The following is a 20,385-nucleotide window of genomic DNA, read 5'->3' as shown; positions in this document are numbered from 1 at the left end:
AAACTGCAACAGATGGAGTGGGTTTTCAGCTTCGCTAAACAGCTGCAACCCTGGGAGCTGGCTGCAGGACACTGGAGCTGGGCTCCACCTGAGCAGCCGGCTGCTGTGCCTGTTGTGTTCGAACACTGCATTTTCTAGACACCTAAGGTCTGTCTTGTTGTGCAGTAGTCATCTTTGCTGAATAAGATGTTAGCAATTTTCCTCATACTGAACATCTGCTTTCTGGCTGAATCACTGAGCAGGCGGCAGGCTTGTTTGAGCCTGTTGCCCTCTCAGAGCTGCTGGTTGCCTCTGCCTTGCCGAAGGCTGTGTGGGATGGGTTTGCTTCGTGGCTGAGGTGCCAGGCCCTGGTTCCCTGGTGGCTGCAAGAGGGTCCTCCTCATGGAAAGGATGGTGGGATAAGAGGAAAAGGTTCTTTGGCACTTTGGAATGAAACCTTCACACCTGGCTTTCAAGGATCTGGGCTTGCAAGAACAAAACGGAGAAGAAAAATGCAGTAAGGTTGTGGTGATGCTTTTATCTTCCATGAGTTTTGAAGTGACTCATAAATGAGATCATCACACATAACTTTAGGCACAGAAAGCAGGGAATGAATTTGGTAAATAATGTGGTGCCCCCTTCCCCCCCATTAAGAAGTTGTTTATCAGCAAAATTACCATAGAGTTTGTTTTCACTGAGACAGTAGAGCTGTTTAATCACTTGCCAAAATCTTATGCAAATATTACAACCCGAAGCACAAGTATTTTGTGTTGGTAGGTGTTAGCCTTGGAAGCTTCCTTAACTGATCTGAAGGGATCGATCAGCATTGGGAGGTGATTGATGCTGAAATGTTTTCTTTTCACGTGGGGGATGGCTTCAGATCAAATGGGAGCTTTCAGTCAGAAGAACAGTGGAGCTGTCTGAGTCTGGTTCAGACAGGAAAGTAGCGAAGATCAGTGGCATTTCTGGAAGGGCAGGGCACATCTGCTCCTATCTGTGGGTAAGAGCTAAGGAGTGAATGCAGTGAAAAGAGCAGGGGCTGTGTGCCCCATGTAAGCCCTTCCTGCAAGGGAAGGTGCTTTCTGGCACTGCAGCAGAGCAGCTTGGTGCTTGCTTCCCCCCTACGAGTGCCACCACCTCTCTGCACTACATAAAAATTTGCCCGGGAAATCACTTGATTCTGTCGGTGATATATTATCCCTTTAATTAAATAGATGACTTATGCTTGACAATTAATTGAGGTGGAATGATGTATGTTTTTTATTAGAAACCCATGACTAATTTTTTCTGGCTGTTCCTGCTATCTTATTGTTCTTGCCTACCCTCCTGCGATGTCGCTGCTGCGTGCCAGCCGCGTCCTCCAGGCACCGGTGCAGACCGGTGTTCGCTCTTGCTCAGGCTATTACCTGTTCCAGACAAAGCAACTATTTTCAAATATTTTCCATTTAGTCACTGTTGTGCCTTTATTTTTAAACTGGGATTTTTAAAATGGACTTAAAAAACCCAGTCATATAACTTCATCTAGTACCGCATCGCCAGGTTAAGAGTAATCCTTTCTGCAGCAGTGTCTCTGCATGTGATCTGCAGCAAACTCAGGTGAATTTTATATTTAATTACAATAGGCAAGATTCAAAAGGGGTGTGACTGGAGACACTGTTATTAACATCAGTACAGCAGCAGCTGCAAAGAGCTCAGTTTGTCCCTTACCTCCCAACCTGTAAGAAGCTGAAGCTCAAGCCTTTGTCTTACAGTACAGCCAACTGTGACATGCGCTGTACTTATGGCTTTTCCCCCCTTAGAAAACTTGAATATTTTCAAAGAAAATATGTTTCCGTGGATAAATTTAGGCATGGATGAGAAGGGAACAATGCATTCTTTGTTAACTCTAATGTTTTGTGGAGGGAGTGAGCCTAAGAGGAAGGAAATCTGGCTCAGATTTTTTTTGTTTCTTTTGAAATTTTTTCCTCTTCTTCTTCCTCATCCTCAGACCACTCTCCCAAAAAAAGACCAAACCAAAAATCCAGACAAGTAGAAATCCTCAAACTGATCTTTCACCATACATGTCTTATAAATGGATAATATTCAGTATTCTCTGGAAAGCTCTAGAGAAAAATGGTCCATGTGAAAATTACTCTCTCAAGAATGTGCAGTGTTTGTCTCAGCTTTTCCAATTCATATTTCGTGGGGTTTTACACACCCTGTGTCACTGTTGTGTGTAAAGTAATTTCAGCTTCAGTTCATCCATTTAAACATTTTGCTGAATCGTGTCCTTTTGATCTCTCATCCTTGGGTTGATCATTTACAGGATCTCTCTGGAAGGAAGAACTCTTATGGGGTTGGTAGGGGTGAGAATACCAGGGAAACTTAAGGCAGGAATGCAATTTAATTTTTAATTGGCTACATCGTGAGCTGGCAGTTGGCTGGAAATCTCTCTTTCTCTTCTTTTCAGCAGAGGAGCTCTGTCAACAGCTGCTACAGGACACATTTCCTTCCTGCTGCCCTGGGAGTGCACTTCCTGGCCACCATGGCTGATCCCACAGCAGAAGAGCAGGCACACCACGGTGCTGAGCTGTGCTGTGAATGCGGTCAGTTCCACCTCTTGCCAGACAATCATCTCTACAACTTCCAGAATGAAGTGGACGATGAACTCATTTGCCACATCTGCCTTCAGCCTCTGCTCCAGCCTATGGACACCCCCTGTGGACATACGTACTGTTTCAAGTGCCTTGAAAACTTCATGCAGGAGTATAACTTCTGTCCTATGGATCGGAAGAAACTCTCTCTCCAGCAGTGCCACAAGTCCAGCCTTCTAGTCCGAAACTTGTTGGATAAGCTGGTTGTCGTCTGTCCATTCAAGGCAGAGTGTCAGCAGACAATGCAGCGGTGTGAACTAGAAGCTCACCTGAAGAACAGGTGCTTTCCCATTTACCTTGCGTTGTCACTCTGCATGTAATACCATCTGTCTCTTGTGCTTCTGAGCAGAAAGCTTTTTAGATGGGGACAAAATGGGACCAGCAGAGGTGAGGTGACAGCAGGTGAGGCCAGAAAGGTGGGTGTGTGAAGACAGCATAATTGTGAGCTAGGGAAGTGAGCTCCCATGTGCTACAGGGCAAAGGTTGAGGTCCTTCCTTGCCTTCTTGCAGGCAAGTTGTCTGTGGATGCAAAACCACTCAGTTGTATATAAATCATGTGTCCTGATCTGGGGAGCCTGTCTCTTTGTAAACAATTACAAAGATGCACATTCTTTCTTTCACTTGTGTGGAAAAGAAAGACAGGCACTAAGTCAATACTCTGGAGGCAAGGGATCGTGCATTGTTACCAGTTTAATTGGTCCAATTAAGATGTGCAATATATGTCTTTGATCCAAACAGTGTAAGTCCCTCCAAGCTGTGCATTATGCAGTTGCTGAATCACCTACTTATAATTCCATTATCCTCTCTCATTCTTCTGCTGAGAAAACGAAGCACATATACATTTTTCCCTTTGTGTAGAGGAAGAGGTTTTTTCTTCCTTGCACTTCAGCAGAGATGTGTTTAGGTACTTCTGTTGTTGGCTGAGCTGGTAGCAGGCAAAGTTCTGAAGTGTCAGTGACAGAGGTCTCAGCATGGTATGGAATGACATCTGTTCCTAGTTAATGATTGCAGGAAAGGGAGCTAAGTGCAAGCTGCTTGCTAACTGCAGGCAGAAGCAGACCTTCTTTGGTGAGGTGTACTTTTCTCAGTTGGTATTGAGAAGCGCAGCTTGTTTCCCTTCAGCTGTGTTGTAGCTTTTTTGAGTCAGTGCCATGTGTTATAAATAGGTCACACAGCACTTGAGATATACTCACAGTTCCAGCCGAGCTCCTACCCTTGCTGTTTTGCCTGTCTTTGTTACCACAAGCTGAGAGCTCCTGTTAGAGCTGGGGCAGTGATGGAAGATGCCTGGGAAAGCTCACAGCGTCCTTGAACTGACTGTACTGTTTTCTCATTACCATCAGGGCTGAATGGTGGTGCTGCAGACAGGATGCCTACATAGTTGTGGTGCTGCACGGGCAGGGCCAGAGTGGGGCTGGGTACAGAGCTGAGGGGTCAGAACCTTCCTCTGAGCTCCATAAGTCTGCCTTGGTACCAGTAGACTTCTGTCACTTGCTAATCCCTCTGATGCATGAGTTACACTTCAGAGAGGGAGGCATTCTTCAGTGTTTATATTGAAGACCTGACTGGAAAGTATCTCCTTCCCATATACAGTTCTTAGCATCTCCAGTGGGAATGGAGTATTCTAAAAATCACGACTTTGGGTTGTGAGCGTTTTTAGATTGAAAAGTGAAAAAAAGGAGAAAAAAAAAAATTACACTGGGGTTTGGATGTTTGTGGATTTTTTAACTATAAGTGAGATTAAATTATAGTAGAATACCTAGTAGCAACTAGCAGCTTGTTTCTTGGGGTATTCCGTTGCCCTTAGCAAAATTCATTTATTTCGCCACATCTTAAGAGGGTTGTGCCTAAGTGGGTCAGCTAGCTTCTGCCCGTAACTTTTAGGGTCATTTTATTGGCTCCAAGCGAAAGATGACCAGGGATACACCGGATAATTCCTGGGTAAGGCTTGTTTATCCAGAATGTAAATAGGGTTTAATTTGAAAAGTGACTCTGGTCAACACCCAGTAGTACTCATGTCTCTGAAAGTGACGCTTTTGCATTCATCACTTTCCTTACCTGCTACTTTTCTCTAAGTGCTTTTGATAAAAGAGCTTGTTTTTCCTCACTTGTTCTTGCTGAGATAGCTACGGTGTAACTGCATACAGAGCACATTTTTTTGAGTGCAGTGTTACTCCTTGAATCTCCAGGTGGGGAGTGGTCAGTGGGAGTAAAGCTTCTGTGAATTGCTCCCATTCATCTTCAGCATGGATTGGAGGCCAGGAGCTGCCCGAGGGTCAGGCCTCGCTCAGGGGAAAAAGAATCAAGCTCTGCTCACTGCTCTCCCATGTTACCAGCTCGTTAAAAACAAAGCTCGATTCAGAGCTGAGCTTGAAATTCGAGTCACTTCCTTTGCATAAAGTTACAGTTCATCATCAGCTCTAAATGCACAGAGCTAAGTGTTTACTTATGTTTTAAAAGAGGTATTGTCTTCACTGAGAGTTTGCCATGTAAATATTTAGCAAGAGTAAGTCCTCTTCCTCTTCCATTTTCTTTTTAAAAATATTGAGCTTAATAATTTTGAAAGTAAGAAAGTAGTCCGCTCTTCTACTTATGCAAGTAGAAGCTGAAAGTAGAATGAGAACAACTTCAAGCATCTGTGACCCAAACTCAGCAGCTGCTGAGGTCCTGAACGTACTTCTTTGCCTGCTTTTGTCACTCAGAGCCTACGTGTGCTGTGTCAGCCACTGATGGTCACTGACAATCTCTCTCCAGGTGTCCTGGTTTCAAGAAATACAAATGTGAGCTACAACGGAAAAGGAACCCTGTTTCCAAAGGGAAGGAAGAGCCCCTCAGCAAGGTGGAGACAAGCACGCCCAGGGATCCAGAGGTGCCCAGGGATCCAGAGGTACCCAGCGGAGGATCCACGCTTTTAGCAGAAAGCTCTGCAGCTGCTGTGGTATCACTAGGGACTGCAGAGCCTGGACTGGTTAACCCAGCTTTTGAGGAGACTGAAGAAGGTGAGAGTTTGATAAACAGATGTAACTATGTAATTGCCTTTTATAATATAAAAATGAGGTAATTATTTCAGATGCTTCTCCAGTGTGGTTAGATAACCTCTCTTTCCTCAGCTTGCTCTTGAGGAGAGGGAAGATATATTCATCAGTGTGCATTGCATGTGGAAAAATCTGCTCAGAAGCACAGAACTGCTGGCACAAAACAACTCTGAGATCTCAGGCTGCAGTGAATGTTGTATTTACAGTTTTCTTTGCAGAAATTAATGCAGTTTCTCTCAATGGGAATGTGCAGCACTAAAAGCACTTATAGAAGCCAAATAATTAGTGATTAGGAAACGCTCCAACTTCTTAATCTTGTTCAGAAAGTTAAATATACAGTTGATTTCCTGGAGTGGTCAGCACCTCCCTTACAGTACAAAGCAACTGTGTTCTTATAGCCTAGCCTGGTTTTGGATTAGTAGTTACTTATGAAACCCTTGCAGATAAAAGTAACCATCTGCACTGCAGCTTAGAACCTCTTGTGTCAATCCCTGCCAGAAGGAAGGAGCGTGGAAATCTAAGTGCCTTGTTTGAGAGTGTGTCTCAGTTTCCAGATGTGCAGAGACTGGAGCTGGGTACATGTCTGCTGATGTGTCATTGCACAGGTCAGCTTAGTTCTCAGTTGGCTTTTACTCTGAGTACACTTGGAGCAGATTTTGCATCTTTTGTTTGAGACCTGCAGTTCACCTTTGCAGTCAGTCTGCTTGGCTTCACTAGAGTGCTGGGCTTGACTAAATGTTGCAGTGCTGGTAGCTTTAAAATGACTTGCTAACAACTACTTTCATCTTCAAAGTGTCTGAGAAGCATTGCTTAGGTTTCAGGAGGCTCTGAAATAGGTAAACATTACTTCTGTGTTATAGGAGAGATGGAAGAAGAGGAGGAAAGGAAATTAGAGGAGGGAAGTTGTAGTGAACTGCCTGTGGTAGAATCACCTCATGACAGACCAGTAATTATAGTGCAGCAGTTCCCTTCTCTAATGGGTACTGTGGAATTTGGGATTAGTGCATGTGTGCTTCTAGGAGTCCAGCTGTCACAGCAGAAAACTAAATGTCTAAGTGAAACACACTGAATACCCTGTAGTGAAACACAAGAAATAGCAGTGAGAGAGTTAAAATTTGCCACAAGTTAGGGCAAGATGTTCTGGAGAAACTACAGAAATAAGGCCTTTTTAGCTTTCAGTTTGACCTAGCTTTTTCTCTCCTGATAGCTGTTTTCTCTTCCTTTCCCTCTAGATGCTACTTTAACAGTGTTAAAAATCTTGTGGGGCTACATGGAAGAAGGTTCCATTCATGTGTTGTTTTTTTTCTCTTTGATTTCCACCATCAGATGCTCCTCAGAGAGCTAGCCCTGTGGCTGAAACGAGCACAATTGAAATTCACAGAGAAGATCCAGAGGAAGAGCTTGGGATGAGAATAGTTGGGGGTAAGGACACCCCACTAGGAAACATTGTTGTTCAAGAAGTCTTGCGGGATTCTATCATTGCTGCAGATGGAAGAATAGCACCTGGGGACCATATTCTTGAGGTATGCAACCCTCCTGTCTCATTGCTTGCCTTAACTAAAGGGATAAACAGGCACAGTTGCCTAGAAAAACTGGGAAATCTCTACAGAGAAGGCTTTTTTCTTTTTTCTTTTTTTTTTTTTTTTTTTTTTTTTTTTAAAGCACTGATCAGACACGTCTGTCAATAGCATCATCTGTCTCCTGGAGTTGAGAAGTAGATTTGAGGACCCTTCTGATCCCTCCAGATTTTTGAATTCTTACCATTTTGTATGAAGTGAAAAGATCTTTATGTGATAAATTTCACCCAGTATCACCATTTCTCTCCAGTGGATTGTGCTCTAGCTTGGAGGTCATAGTTACTTGCTTTACTATGTTGCTTAAGGTGCATTTCTGTAATGGGCAGGTTGTAAGCTTTAGACCTTACAACTTGAAGTCAACATCACATATATAATGTGAGTAATAAGGAGCACCCGCCTTGTACCATGCTGACCCACGGCCAGACTTAGTTTCCAGATGAATCTGACATGCCATTATGCTTGTTGCAGTGTGCTGACCAGGGTGACAGAGGCTTGTCCATGGCACTAAAACCTACCTGCAGAAAAACGGTTAGCACCTTCTGGCTATGGCTGCCCAATCATCTGGCAAGCCATAAAGACCTAATTATCCTGTTGGGCTGTGGACGTCAGTAATGAGTGGCAGCCTTGTGCACAAGTGGCCGATTGAATCTCCAAGTTGGTTTCTCATGCAGACCAACAACACAACTTCTGCTGTATCCAAACTGCACACCTTTCAATCTTGACTGGACTGTAATTAGAGCAGGTTCCCACACTTAGTAGCCCTGCTGCCATCCTGAAAGAAGGACACTACAAAATTTTGTGTGACAGCAGACAAAGTGAAAATCAGCTTCTCGGAGTTACTTTTGGTAAAAGCATGATTAGAGCGGCAATTCCAGAAGTTTTGTAGGCTGTGGACTGCTCCCCCAAGTGAGGGGTGGGTAGTCTCCAGTTTAGCTCTTCTCCTCCAAGAGCATATTGAATGCTGGAAGTCAGTGGAGAGCAGTTCTGCAGTGTCATGACGTACACGTCATGATTTAACATCTTGCAGTTTCGGGTTGGTTAGCCACGTCAGTGGTCCTATCGCATCCGTGTACTTAGGTACTCACCATCACTGATAGCCTTAGTTCATCTGCTTTCTTCTGCTTGCTTTTTTAGAAAACTCTGCTCTCTAATGTGCGTGAGGAACAGCTGCTTCAGTCATGGCATTGAATAGGGATTGTGCATCCTGTCTCCAGCTTTGTGATGTTCTGCATTGTAGACAGTGCCTAAATTGCATAGGTTCTGATTAGGGACTCTGGTTTGTTTGTTTTTCTAGGTGAATGGTGTCAACATCAGCAGTGTGACTCACTGCCAAGCTGTGTCCTTCCTGCGCCACCCAGGTCCTGTTCTCCACCTCATTGTCCTGCAAGAGAAAGGCTTTTCCAATAAGACTACACAACAGGACTCCACTTCTGCTACAAATCAGGAAGTGATCCATGTCACCTTGGTAAAGAGAGACCGATCCGAACCCTTGGGAATCAAACTGATCAGGAAGACGGATGAGGCAGGGATTTTTATTCTGGATCTGCTCGAGGGAGGTTTGGCAGCCAAAAATGGGAAGCTGAGTCGAAATGACAGAGTACTGTCTATAAATGGCCAGGATTTGAGGCAAGGAACACCTGAGACTGCTGCACAGATCATCCAGGTAATTTATAATGCATAGAAATTGTGTGGCTAATGATTCTGCAGCTTTCTGCATTGGTGGCAGGGCTCCTGCTCTGACCCAGGGGCTAACAGAATATGCTGGAGCAAACTGCCTTCCCTAAAATCTCTTTCTGGGAAAGTAACTTCTCTGCAGATGTGTGGGAAATGCTGCTTCCAAGCGAAGATAAACATGAAGAGTGGGAATACATCATGAGTCATCTGACAAGTCTGAAGTGAGGCAGTTGCTAGTGGCATGTCAGCTTAGCCAAGGCAATTGGAATTTTTTTGTGGTGTGGCAGTGTGAAGAGTTTCTTGCAGAATAAGAATTTGTATGCTCTGTATAGATGCATACATCACAAAAACCAGAAGAGATTGGACAGCTTCTTGTGCTTCGAGCAGTCAAACTGAAGATGTTTTCCAGACTCCCTCCACAGCCTACCACCTCTCCACGCAAACGACATCTCAGACTAAAAACTTTTTTAAATGCTAAAAAGGGTAGGAAAAAGGTGGCTTTTCATTCACAATAGAGATTTGTTCTTACTGCAGCGTGCCAAGTGTTTTGGTAACAGAGCAGGCCAGGAATATTGATTGAGGAACAGGGATTGCTATGTGTGCAGTAGATGTCACAAAGATTAGTTTTTAAATTCTTTATATTTCTAGGCAGTGAACTCCAGTTTCTGTTTTGATCTGAAGATCCTGACACAATACATCTGATCACATATTGTTTATATCCTGGAAAGGATCCAAGGTCAGCAGAGTGAGGGAGAGCCAGTTCTCTTCCTGCTAATTAGCAAAGGAGAGTACAGTGCGGTGGGAGAATAGAATAGTAACAGCAGGATTCCAGCACTGAGATCTTTCCTTCTACTGTATATGTGATTCCATACTATGGCCTCTTAGATTTTTTTTTTTTTTTTTTTTTCATTCTTGCTGTTGTGTTTCTGTAGTAGTGTGCAAGTGTAACTTCTGTATGAGGAACTTCATCCCACTAAGATCAGTAAGTCTCAGAACTGGCTTCATTGGCTTTGGGAATTTAATTCCTTTTGAAGTGACATTCTGTAGAACTGACTTTTTTCCAAACGTTCTGTTCTTCTGAGAGCTTCTTGGTTAAACTTTGTTCTAATTTTGATTGCAAACTGTTTGGAGAAAAGTATTGTGAAGTACCACTTACACCTATACTATATATGCACATTCATTTATACTGCTACTCAGGAATGAAGGGAGGGCAAATCCCCAAAGCAGGATGCAATATTTACAATATATTTACAAGATATGTGCCAAATTGCTTTGGGGAAAAAAACTGCATCCTGAAGCGATTTTGGAGATGAAAGACTTAAAATTTCTGTTTTGTGAAAACCCTGTCCTTTGGTAGCTTAAAAACACACATGGACCAACCAGCTGACTAAAACAACAACAGAAGCAAAGCAGTTGATGCAGTCCCTCTTCCCAGGCCATGGAATTCATGTGCCACCAGAGGAGTGTGGGACACATCCAGTAGTGAGAACAGCAGCTGTACTTCTCTCATCTGTTGCAGGAAATGCCCCAAGCAAGCACAGACGCCTTACCCCAATAGAGTCCTTCACAATAAGGTTTTGTTGGATTAATTCAGTTTGTTCTTTCAGATAGAAGAGCAGTAACAATAGTGAATGCTTTTACTGTAGTTCTGTCAGGGCCAGATAGACAGCTGGTTGAGTTTTTAACTGGCAGCAATCTTAGGCAAAATGTCAGGTTTTTAGGTATTCGGATGGGAGAAATACTGAACAACAGATGTGGCATATAGGCTGGAAAGGAGCTATAACAAGTATCTTTACAACAAAAGAAAAAGCATCTACTACTTCTGTGATGGTTGTCCATTGTGTGGATTGGTGGTTCCAGCTGTTCATTTTGTATTGCGATACACTGTTCTTGTTGCACGTACCAAAGCAGAGGAAGCAATCATCCTGTTTTGCCGTCTTTTGCTTGACTTCTAATGGTTTCAGGCGTTCTTTTTTGCTCCTGGCAGACCAGTGAATCCAGAGTAAACTTCGTAGTCCTGAGGCAGCCAGGAATGCAGCTGTTGGACCAAGGGGAAGATGGCAGCACGTCAAACAACAGCAGCAGCAGCAGCGGAGGAGGAAGCCCAGTGCACCACAGAAGAAGACTAGACCAGAGTCACTACAGACGGAAGTCCAACTACCAGAAGGTAAGCTTAGAAATAACAGCAAAAACACTGGTTACTCCTGGTCCAATAGATCCATTATGTTAGCTCCGTGACAGTTACTTATTACGTATAACTGATTAGTAGCTCCTTTTCTTCTTGAGCTATTGACAAGCAGCATGTTTGTGGCTGCTGGCACTAGAAAACTCTGCATTTGTCATCTACTGGAAAGAATATCTCAAAATTTCCAGTTGTCTCTAGTGTTGATGCAGAACAAGTGTTTAATCCCTCCTTGTTTGTAAAGGGCCATGGGAAATTTACAGTCCATAAGACACTAACAGGGCCAGTGGTTGACCTCTTGACATTCATAAAGCACAGTGTGTTCAGGGTGTAGTGCAGTGATATTAAGTTATGTTTCTGGTTTGGAGACACAGCTCTGTGACACAGAAGTAGAAACTACACAAATCACACTGTAGTGCTGCTGTGACTCGAGTGTTGTATCTGCCATCCATTTGAATGTTACAAGAATATCCTGCAAGAGAATTGCCAATCTTCTGTACCAGTGGAGGTTTGCTCCATGCTTAGAGGTATCACCTGTGGGAGAAAACATTCTAAAACTGCCTAGACTTCTGTGTCTAAATGCCTATGTTGAAGATTAGTAAGGAACCTACTTCTACTGCCACAGTTGGTTACATCTGCAATTATTTGCAAATTAACAGGGAAATAATAAACTCTGATATTTAAACTTTAAGTAATGCTCTTATAATCATTAGACACATTCATTTTCTAGGGATGCTGGCTATCTTTGTCAGCATCTCCAACTTTGATTTTTCTTTTATATATGGTATCTCAAACAACTCCTACTTGTCTGTTTTATCCATTTATGTTGTATTGGCTTGAGGAGCAGAAATCAGGATGAGGGGTGATTATAACATAAACAGAGCAAACATCAAGTTTCCATATACCTTTTAAGTCATGCATGAGAAGCAAAATAATTCAGAAGTTACCGATCCCAGTTCAGTAGTATCAGAAGGGGGTTGATTGCTTGATACGAGTGGCCTTGTTCCTTGGTGCAAAACTGTTCTCAGAGTGAGCATCTCTTTACAGCAAAAGGAAGCAGGATTGTTGGGAGAGCAGCTGTTTTCCAGACAGCTATTCCTCAGTCATAGCAGTGTCACATTGGAAATACAGAGTAGTATTTTCACTCGTACAAAGTACAAGAAAGTGACTTTGCCATCTAGCAGTATCGCCAAATGTTCTGAGTTAAAGAAACATAATGCTTATTTTCTTCTGACTCTGAGCTTTTCATGTTAATTGCATTAATGAATCTGTATTGTATTGTCATTTTATTGTAGGAATTACCTCCAGGATATGTAAGTCATGAAAAGACAGTTGCAATAAAGAAGGAACCAAAGGAATCCCTAGGAATAACAATTGGAGGTGGACGAGATAACAAAAACAAGCTCCCTATATATGTAACAAGTGTACAGCCCATCGGGTGCCTCTTCAGGGATGGCAGAATCAAGCGAGGTAAGGAGACTCAGATCCTTTACAGGTTGGGAACTGTTTTAAGCAGAATTTGGATGTAGATAGTAAGGTGAAATTGGAAGCAGGGTTCCACATGAGACCTTGAGGCAGGAACGTGCTTCAGAGCACAAATTTTGCAATAATCCCATTTTATTTAATCAACAGGAGATGTACTTTTGAGTATAAATGGCATTGATTTGACTCACCTGAACTACTATGAAGCTGTCTCAGCACTGAAATCTAATGCGGCTTCCCACTCAGTCATACTGAAAGCCTTGGAAATCCTTTTAACAGACACCACAGATCCCTCTCTAGACATCAAGGAGCGAGGATTCAGCTGGTCTCCCCTCTGGATCACATGGCTTGGATTGCCCAGGTACATTTGTTTAGTGATCTCAGTCACTGAGCTGACTTAAACACTAGAAATGAACTTCTTTGTGGGTTGGCTTGCCAGTATCCTTGTTAGCTTTAAGACAGAGGAAAGGAGATCACAGCACAATGAATGCATAAAGAACTTCAGCTGTTTCTTCCAGCGTTACCCCTTGTTTTTCCACTTCTGTTGCACAGTAACCATGTTTCAGAAGTTTCTGAAAAACTTTTTTTTTTTTCGCTTTTCTAAGAGAAGTGACACAGAAAATGAAGAGCATAGATTTTTGGAATGTGAGGCACTGGTTTGAAATTTAGTCAGCATAGAACCAGTCCCTTCTGAAACGTTGCTAGCTGAAATCACTGTCTCTCTTTCTGGATGGCATTACAGAGGCTAGCAGGTAACTGCTGCTTTACAATACCGATTCTGATCATCTCATTTGGAGGAACTCTTTCAGTCTAATTCTTTCTGGCTGTTCTAATTGTGTGATCTCTAATGTGAAGCATAAACCATTCTGAATTGCTGAGTTACCCTGCTGCAAAGGTTTGGATCATTAACTTAGCAAAGATTTTTAGCAGCAGCATGGTATGTTCCATGTTACAGAGCTGAGATGTCAAAAACTTATTTTCTGTCTCCTTTCTGGTGAGGTGAACCTCTTGTTTGTTCACTTCTGTGGTTTCATGAAAGTACATTCAGCCAGAAGAGATGGAATCTGTTTCATTTCAGGTAACTGGAGAGGGATCGTGCAGAAGACGAATGTAGAACAGTTAAGCCAAACCCTTTTGTGGGAAGCTCAGATTATTTATAGCTTTGTTTCTTGAGGCATCTGAAAGAAGAAAGACTAACAAGCGTCTTGTTACATTACCCCTGTGTTACTTAGCAGCCTGTAAGTGCTAAACAAAACAGCCAAAGGAAGGTAGCTTTGTGTCTCAGGTGACTAACTTGGCTTGTGCTCACCACAGTCCTCTAGTTTCCTCCACTCTCCCTCAGAATCAGCTCGTCCATTCTGTGCAGGCCTGCTGTGAACCAGTTCAAGCTGTACCTGGATAGCCCAAACCTGGGTACGCATTCTCAGCTGCTAGCAGGTGCTTGTTCCTCTTGGGTGCTCCAGCAGCGAAGTACAGCCAGGAAAAACTGGCCATGCCTTCTCCCTTCTTCCTTTCTCCAATTTCTTTGGATGTGTACTGGTTCCCAGCATCACCACGCTTCCTGCTGGTGACGGACTGGTGTCCATTCTTTACTCACTGAGAACTTGCCTTCATTTCAAGCATAGGCTGACATTATTTGCCATGTAATGCATTGCTTGAAATCCTTTTGCTGCTGGTAATAATGTTGGCTCCCCCTTCCTTTGCCTGGTAGAAGGTCTCACTACTGAAGCAGGGAGCAGTGATTTCAGATGCCCTTTCTGCTCTTCAGGCTTCCTTTCTTGAACTGACCTTTAGGAGTCAACAAAATTTTTCTTGTTTCCAATAGTAAAAATGGCTCTAATTCTTTCTCATCTGCTTTTCCACCTGCTTTTAGTAAGACCTGGTAGCAGTCAGTGTGGAAGCTTTAAGCTTAGTGCTGATGGCATGTAGAATTTTGGTCATGCTCAGCATTTTTTTACAGCTACTACTCTGATACAGAAGTCCTTAAATCCTTCTCAGTGGAAGCTTTCATGCTGAAAGACTGGAGTCAAAGTCTAGCTCAGGGCTAGAGAAACGTGCTCAGTTGCTGCAACGCTTGAGCCTACAGTGTTTAATTCCAGCCTTGGTTCTTGTATCTGTGGGTTATTTTCTTTACATCAAATGCTGTCAGGCTGGCTCACTGAGTGACATGCAGGCTCTGAGCTGCACAGCCCCTGTAGCCCATCTTGTAGAAGCTGGGTTACGTGCCAGGCTACAGGTGCTGAAGAGGAGATCACAGCCTTGTCTTGTATCTTTCTTGGGATGCCAGGTGACAGAATAACAGGAGCATCTTAGTCACAGTCCTCTGAAAGGAAACACTCCATGCTCATAAGGTTGCTTGGATACCACAACATTTGGTGTGTAAGCTTGGGCCAGAATTTCCATCCTTGCCTCTGGCCATGCGTGCCTGATGAAGATGCAGACATCTGTGCTGCTGGAGGGATGAGGTGGGAACACTCTTCTCTCCAGCCTCAGGCAACAGAGCCGGGTGCCTGACATTCTGGCTTTTTTCTCTTGTAATACAACTGTGGGAAACCCTGCTGTCCCCATAGACTTCTACTCTCTCCATTGTTTTGCTAGTAATCTGGTGGTGGTGAGTGTTTCAAGTTAATTATATACTAGTAATTACTGCTGTTTGAATGATTATCATGATCACTGTATGTGTCACAGAAGATACCTTACGAGCTTCATTTCTTCATAGGATTGTTAAAGACCAGTTACTCATAGTATAAAGTACCATCTCAAAACGTGGTGTTGGGGATCTTAATTCATTGCTCTTTGAATCCTGAATCTTTGAGTTACCCTCTCTTGCTCTGTATCAGCTTTTGACTCCTGAAACAGTCCCTGCCACATTAGGCTTGGCTGTTAATGCTCAGGGGTGGAAAAGCAGCATCCCTCTTACTTTGAGATCTATCTGCAGCCAGTCCACAAAGCTTGAGCAATTCTGCAGTGACCTTGAGGTCCTCCCTGCTGTGGCCCCACTGGAGCAGCACATTCCACAAACTCTGAGGGGGATGCAGATCTAGCAGGGAGCCTCCCAGAATAAAATCTGCACCTTTCCTTTCTGTGAAGTCCAAAATATTTTTCTCACAGTCATTTTCCATTATGGAAACTAATGTTTCTCTTCTTAAAAGCCCTTTTCATATGGAAATAGATTTCTAGCAAAGAGCCTTTTTCAATTCTTGAAGAATGTGTTCAGTGCTCGCTTATGTTTCATGCTGAAGTAGCACTTCTGTTCTCTAGGCTGCTTATTTGCACCAGATGCCATATATGTTTGTCATAGCTGTGTTTTTTTTAATTTGTATAATACCAGCAGAAAATTGGAGGCACCAGTAAGCTGCAGCTGGGTCTCCTAGGGTCTCCCAGCGTTAACGTATGAGGAACTGGTATGGAAGTGAATTTGTTTGAAAGCAGATAATTGGATCTGTGTCTCAGTGAGAAGTTAACTGAGAAGGCTTTTGAAATCTGAAACTCATCTGCAAACTGCTCAAGCAAAGTTCTTGAGGCAAAAACTTTGTAAAGGAGAAGTTCAGCTGCAGGAGTACCTCAGTGGGTGATGAGCAGCAGTTCCATGCAGCCTGCTGGTGCCAGAACATTACCTGACTGCTGGCCTGTGCTTCTGCCACACCTCTTCAGACGCCTTGCAAGGGCCTGGCATGTCCTTGTGCTGCAAGCTCAGAGCACAAGTTCTGTTAGCACTTCATTATTGTGTTCTCCCTTGCCATGTGCCTCAGGCTCACTGGGAAGGCACCTCACTGAGTGGGGCTAGCACACCAGCGATCTGCCGTCGCCGTCTTACTGTACACAGCAGCCCTGGGTTAGCAGTCCTTTCCTGCAGAAAGGCATCTCACACTCTGATGTGGTATGCAGAAGGAATGCTGCCTCACCTCATAGTGCTCACTTGCCATCAGTGAGACATGGCTGCTGAATGCCTTCGTTGTACCAAGCTGAATAAAAGTCTCAATTCCCATTGAGTGCATGGGGTTTAGCAGTGCTGTTTATAGTTGATACGGTTTTTGTTCCTCTGCTAGGAAAAATTATTAAGTAATTCAGAAGTGAATTCGTGAATTTTTCAGTTCACAAGCCCTTTGAGAGCAGAGTCATTTTTAAACTCTTTGACTACTGCTGACAGTACTGACTTCTAAAAGGCTGCTGTCTTCAGATTTGGTAACGTCCCACAACACACCTTGCACAAAGGGGCTGCCTTCAGCCCATCAAATGAGAAGAAAGACAAGGCTGTTGCATAGCTGCACTTCCCCCAAAGGAAAATGTAAACTTCTGGTCAGTTGGCTTTCCTTGAAGCATGTTTACAAACTTTCTGTTTTTGGCTGTGCCTTCTTTGCAGCTACCTTCACTGCTGTCAAGATATTGTCCTTAGCAAAGGCAACCAGGAAAGCTGGGGCTTCAGCATTGTTGGAGGCTTTGAGGAGAGCAAAGGAAACCAGCCCTTCTTCATCAAAACCATCGTGCCTGGGACGCCCGCCTGCCGCAACGCAAGGCTGAAGTGAGTGTGAACTCTTCTGTGGGCTCGAGGCAGAAGCATCATTTCCCTGGAGAGCTTTTACCCTTTTGACTGGCTGAGCTTAAGTTAAGGACTTCTAATCCATAGCTGCGCGCTTAGGCAGTTAATAGTATTACCAAAACCCTGTATTAATGAGTGCTTTTTCTATAAAAGCATAACCACCTACTAAAGGGAGTTAAATGTTGTATTTTAAAAGGCTGTAAAGGCTTTAATTGAGTAATTAAGAAGAACTAGAAAGGGGATGTTCCAGATTAACCATAGAGGCTTCTGAGTAAAAAAAAAATCACTTGAATTATGAAGACTGCCTCAGTGTAAGTAGGAAAAGCCCTCCTGTAGAGAAAATGAAAGGTAGCCTTGCTGCCCTGTCAGTAATGCAGCAGGCAGAGTGGTGAGTAGTCTGCATTACTTCCAGGATCCACCAGAACCAGCTCTTCCACAAGCACGCAGCAGGCTGCAAGTGCAATACTGTTACAGGCTGCTCTCTAGCAGGGGGGCAGTTTCAGTGCAGTGAGCCAGGCTTTGCTACCCTGGGAAGCATGAAAGAATAGAGCTGGTCAGAGCCCTGGTGGGGGCCTGGGGCCAGCTGGGCATCCTGTTTTAGTGCCTGGGGAGTCCTGTAAGACTGAGGGAAGGAGAGGAGCTGGCTCTGGCATCTCATCCCACTGCAGCTGAGCTGTACAGCCACATGGAAGGTATCTGGGTGCACTGTGGTTGGGTGAAGCAGGCAGCCTGAAAAACCTATTGAATCAAGCTACAGAGCGAGAATGCCTCAGCCTGTGAGCATTTCTCTTGGCCCAGCCCTCTACTGCCAGGCCGGCCAGTTGCACTCCTGTGAACAGCACTGTCTTCCTCCCCTGCTGTCGTTTCTCCATGTTTGCATCTGTTCTCTTTTTGCCCTTTATCTAAGAGTCACTTCAGTAAAGAATTTATGATCTTGGTATGGGGGTGGAGTAGGTGATCTTGGTGGACAAGGTTACAATGTTAATGAATTTACTTATGACGAGCTCATTTTTTGTCCTTCTGATTAGGTGTGGAGATGAAATAGTGGCAGTAAATGGCGTACCAGCGGTTGGAATGAGCAACTCGGAACTAATCCCAATGCTGAAGGAGCAAAAGAACAAAGTGACACTTACTGTGGTATCCTGGCCAGGGAGCCTTGTGTGAAAGCTTTGACAAATCACGCAGCAGCCTTAAGGATCATCCTTGGTATCAGATTTGCTGACCACCACACTGAGCTGAACATGACAAACTGAGGGAGTGCTGAACTCTTGCTATACAGCATACTGCGTCATGACAATAATTTTCACTTCATTTTTGGAGAAAACATTTCTTTACTGTGTGGAGGTTGCCACCGACTGATTGTTAGATTGAAAATAATGGTGACTCAGAACACTTGTAGCTTCTTGGACTCAATAGAGCTTGTTAGTATTGGTGTTGCAGTGTTTCTCTAGGACTCACCCATCTTTGCTTTTTAGTTTTAGAGCTCCTCTTTCCATTTAATGTTTTGACCAGGTTAAAACACGTGACTGGCCTACGAATACCACTTGGCTGCTGCTCTCTACCTTACTGCCATACTGGACACTGAATCATTTTATGTTTATAAAAGCCACTAATAAAACAGTGAGGATGCAGTCCACTTAAGCAGGTCTTGTAGCCCACAGTTTTATGTTCTTAGGCTGCTTCAATCTACTGAATGTTTTTATACATCAAAGAAGTTTGCAGCTGAAGAGCTGCCAACTGAGCATGGCAGAGCTGTGGTGACTCCTATGACGGTCCTATCACCAGGTAGCAGAGATGAGGAACTTGTGTAGTTTTTATCAATTTCCTCAGCTTGATGTCTCTGGTTTTAAGACTCGATGAGTGACCAGCTTTTCCCAAAAGCAGATGGCTAAGAAAGCAGGTTTGTTGATGAGAAGCTGTCTGTCTTTTAGTTTCCCAGTGATGAGAGGCAGAGCTGAGGCAGCAGGAACAAGATGTGCTTGCAGTTCTGTAGCAAATTGTAGCTTGCTGTGTTGGAATCTCCAGGATAGCACACCTTGGGCTTCAGTTCCAACCCACTGTGTAGGTAAAGGTTAGAATGAAAGAAACGAAGTCCCAACGGGTTGGTCTGACCTCCAACACCTGTTAAATTTCTACCTGGAAACAAACTCTACATGAAGCAATTCCTTTTTTTTTTTTTTAAGTTGCTAATTAGCAGTATAAGAAACAGATCTTTCTCACATCAGAGATCTCTCTGTGCTGTTTCTGCTGTACTTTTTATGGAACCAGCTCAGACTGTAAGATTAATCAAAGGGGTCTCTTCTGTAAAAATACTACCTAGAATGAATGTTCTAATTCCTTGTAGTAGCAAACAGACTGCAAGTATGTGCCCATCATCCTCAGCAGTGCTTTTCTTAGGGCTGGCTATTGGTAATTGGCTATTAGAGCAGAGTGGACCTGTTTCTTGCTACATGATTGAGCTGTTTACACACCAAGTGACTTAACAGCCAGAGGAAGTGAGCTTGAGACAGCATACAGCAGGCCCTGTTATCAGAGCCCATTGTACAGAAATAGCTTAAGATCCATTTGTCTCAAAAGCTCCCCTGGCACATGGTGTGGCCTCTCCATTTGGCCAATAAATGCAGCTACTGTCTTAAACAGCAGAAAGAATGGGATCAGCTGTTGCTGCTAGCTAACAGTGAGAGTGGAATGATTCTGAAGTCAGAAACGTGCCTGTGGAAAACAAGTCACTTGAGCTGTGTCTGACAGAAAAGAAGGTGAAGCATTTTGGTCTCCTTCCTATCGTGATAGAGAATCTGTGCCCAATATGGAACAGTGAATATTTACATAGGTGGAAAGAGGGCAATTCTTACTGAGTTGTGCAAATGGGGCTTGTATAAAGGATGGCAGGAGAAAGCCATGCAGAGGGTGGTCAGACCGTTAAAATGAAGGGTATGCTGCAGAAGTCAGCATGACTTTTACTCCATCTCGTTTCAAGGTGCCTTTAACTTCACCAAAATGTCCTCATAATTAAGTACTGATTGTAATATCAGCTTGTTAATAGATGTTGAATTTGTTTTGATGCCTCTATAAATTATTCTAATATTACTGAAAGCCAACATGGATTATGGGTGCTTTTTTTTTCTTTTTTTTTTCTTCTTTACCCTCTTGCACATCAGCTAATGTCCCAGAACAGAACATCTCAACATCTCAACCAGCTTAAAGAAGCTGAGTGACCTTGCCAGGCAGGAGGTTGTGCAGCTGACTTCTGCTTCTCCTGGGAGAGGAGCTGGATTACCCAGAA

General features: G+C 43.6%; 1 protein-coding gene across 2 annotated transcripts in view; it reads left to right on the top strand.

Annotated features, from left to right (window-relative positions):
* LOC100548653 (ligand of Numb protein X 2-like) overlaps positions 1 to 20,200 on the top strand; it is a 29,552-nt gene extending 9,352 nt beyond the window's left edge. The window contains exons 2-10 of one of the 2 annotated variants that reach the window (XM_085230398.1): positions 2,429 to 2,892; positions 5,367 to 5,611; positions 6,974 to 7,170; positions 8,519 to 8,887; positions 10,886 to 11,065; positions 12,376 to 12,550; positions 12,713 to 12,923; positions 16,926 to 17,084; positions 18,131 to 20,200. In XM_085230398.1, coding sequence (XP_085086524.1) covers positions 2,504 to 2,892; positions 5,367 to 5,611; positions 6,974 to 7,170; positions 8,519 to 8,887; positions 10,886 to 11,065; positions 12,376 to 12,550; positions 12,713 to 12,923; positions 16,926 to 17,084; positions 18,131 to 18,266 — 2,061 coding nt within the window. In that variant the 5' untranslated portion in view covers positions 2,429 to 2,503 and the 3' untranslated portion in view covers positions 18,267 to 20,200. The remainder of the gene's footprint in view (positions 1 to 2,428; positions 2,893 to 5,366; positions 5,612 to 6,973; positions 7,171 to 8,518; positions 8,888 to 10,885; positions 11,066 to 12,375; positions 12,551 to 12,712; positions 12,924 to 16,925; positions 17,085 to 18,130) is intronic. The other variant, XM_085230397.1, reaches the window with a different exon arrangement.
* The last annotated feature ends 185 nt before the right edge of the window (positions 20,201 to 20,385 follow it).

This window comes from Meleagris gallopavo, chromosome 9 (genome assembly GCF_905368555.1).
Source record: "Meleagris gallopavo chromosome 9, MGAL_WU_HG_1.1, whole genome shotgun sequence".
NCBI classification, from domain to species: Eukaryota; Metazoa; Chordata; class Aves; order Galliformes; family Phasianidae; genus Meleagris; species Meleagris gallopavo.
Note: the sequence above shows the minus strand (reverse complement) of the source record. Positions and strands in the feature narration are given on the sequence as shown.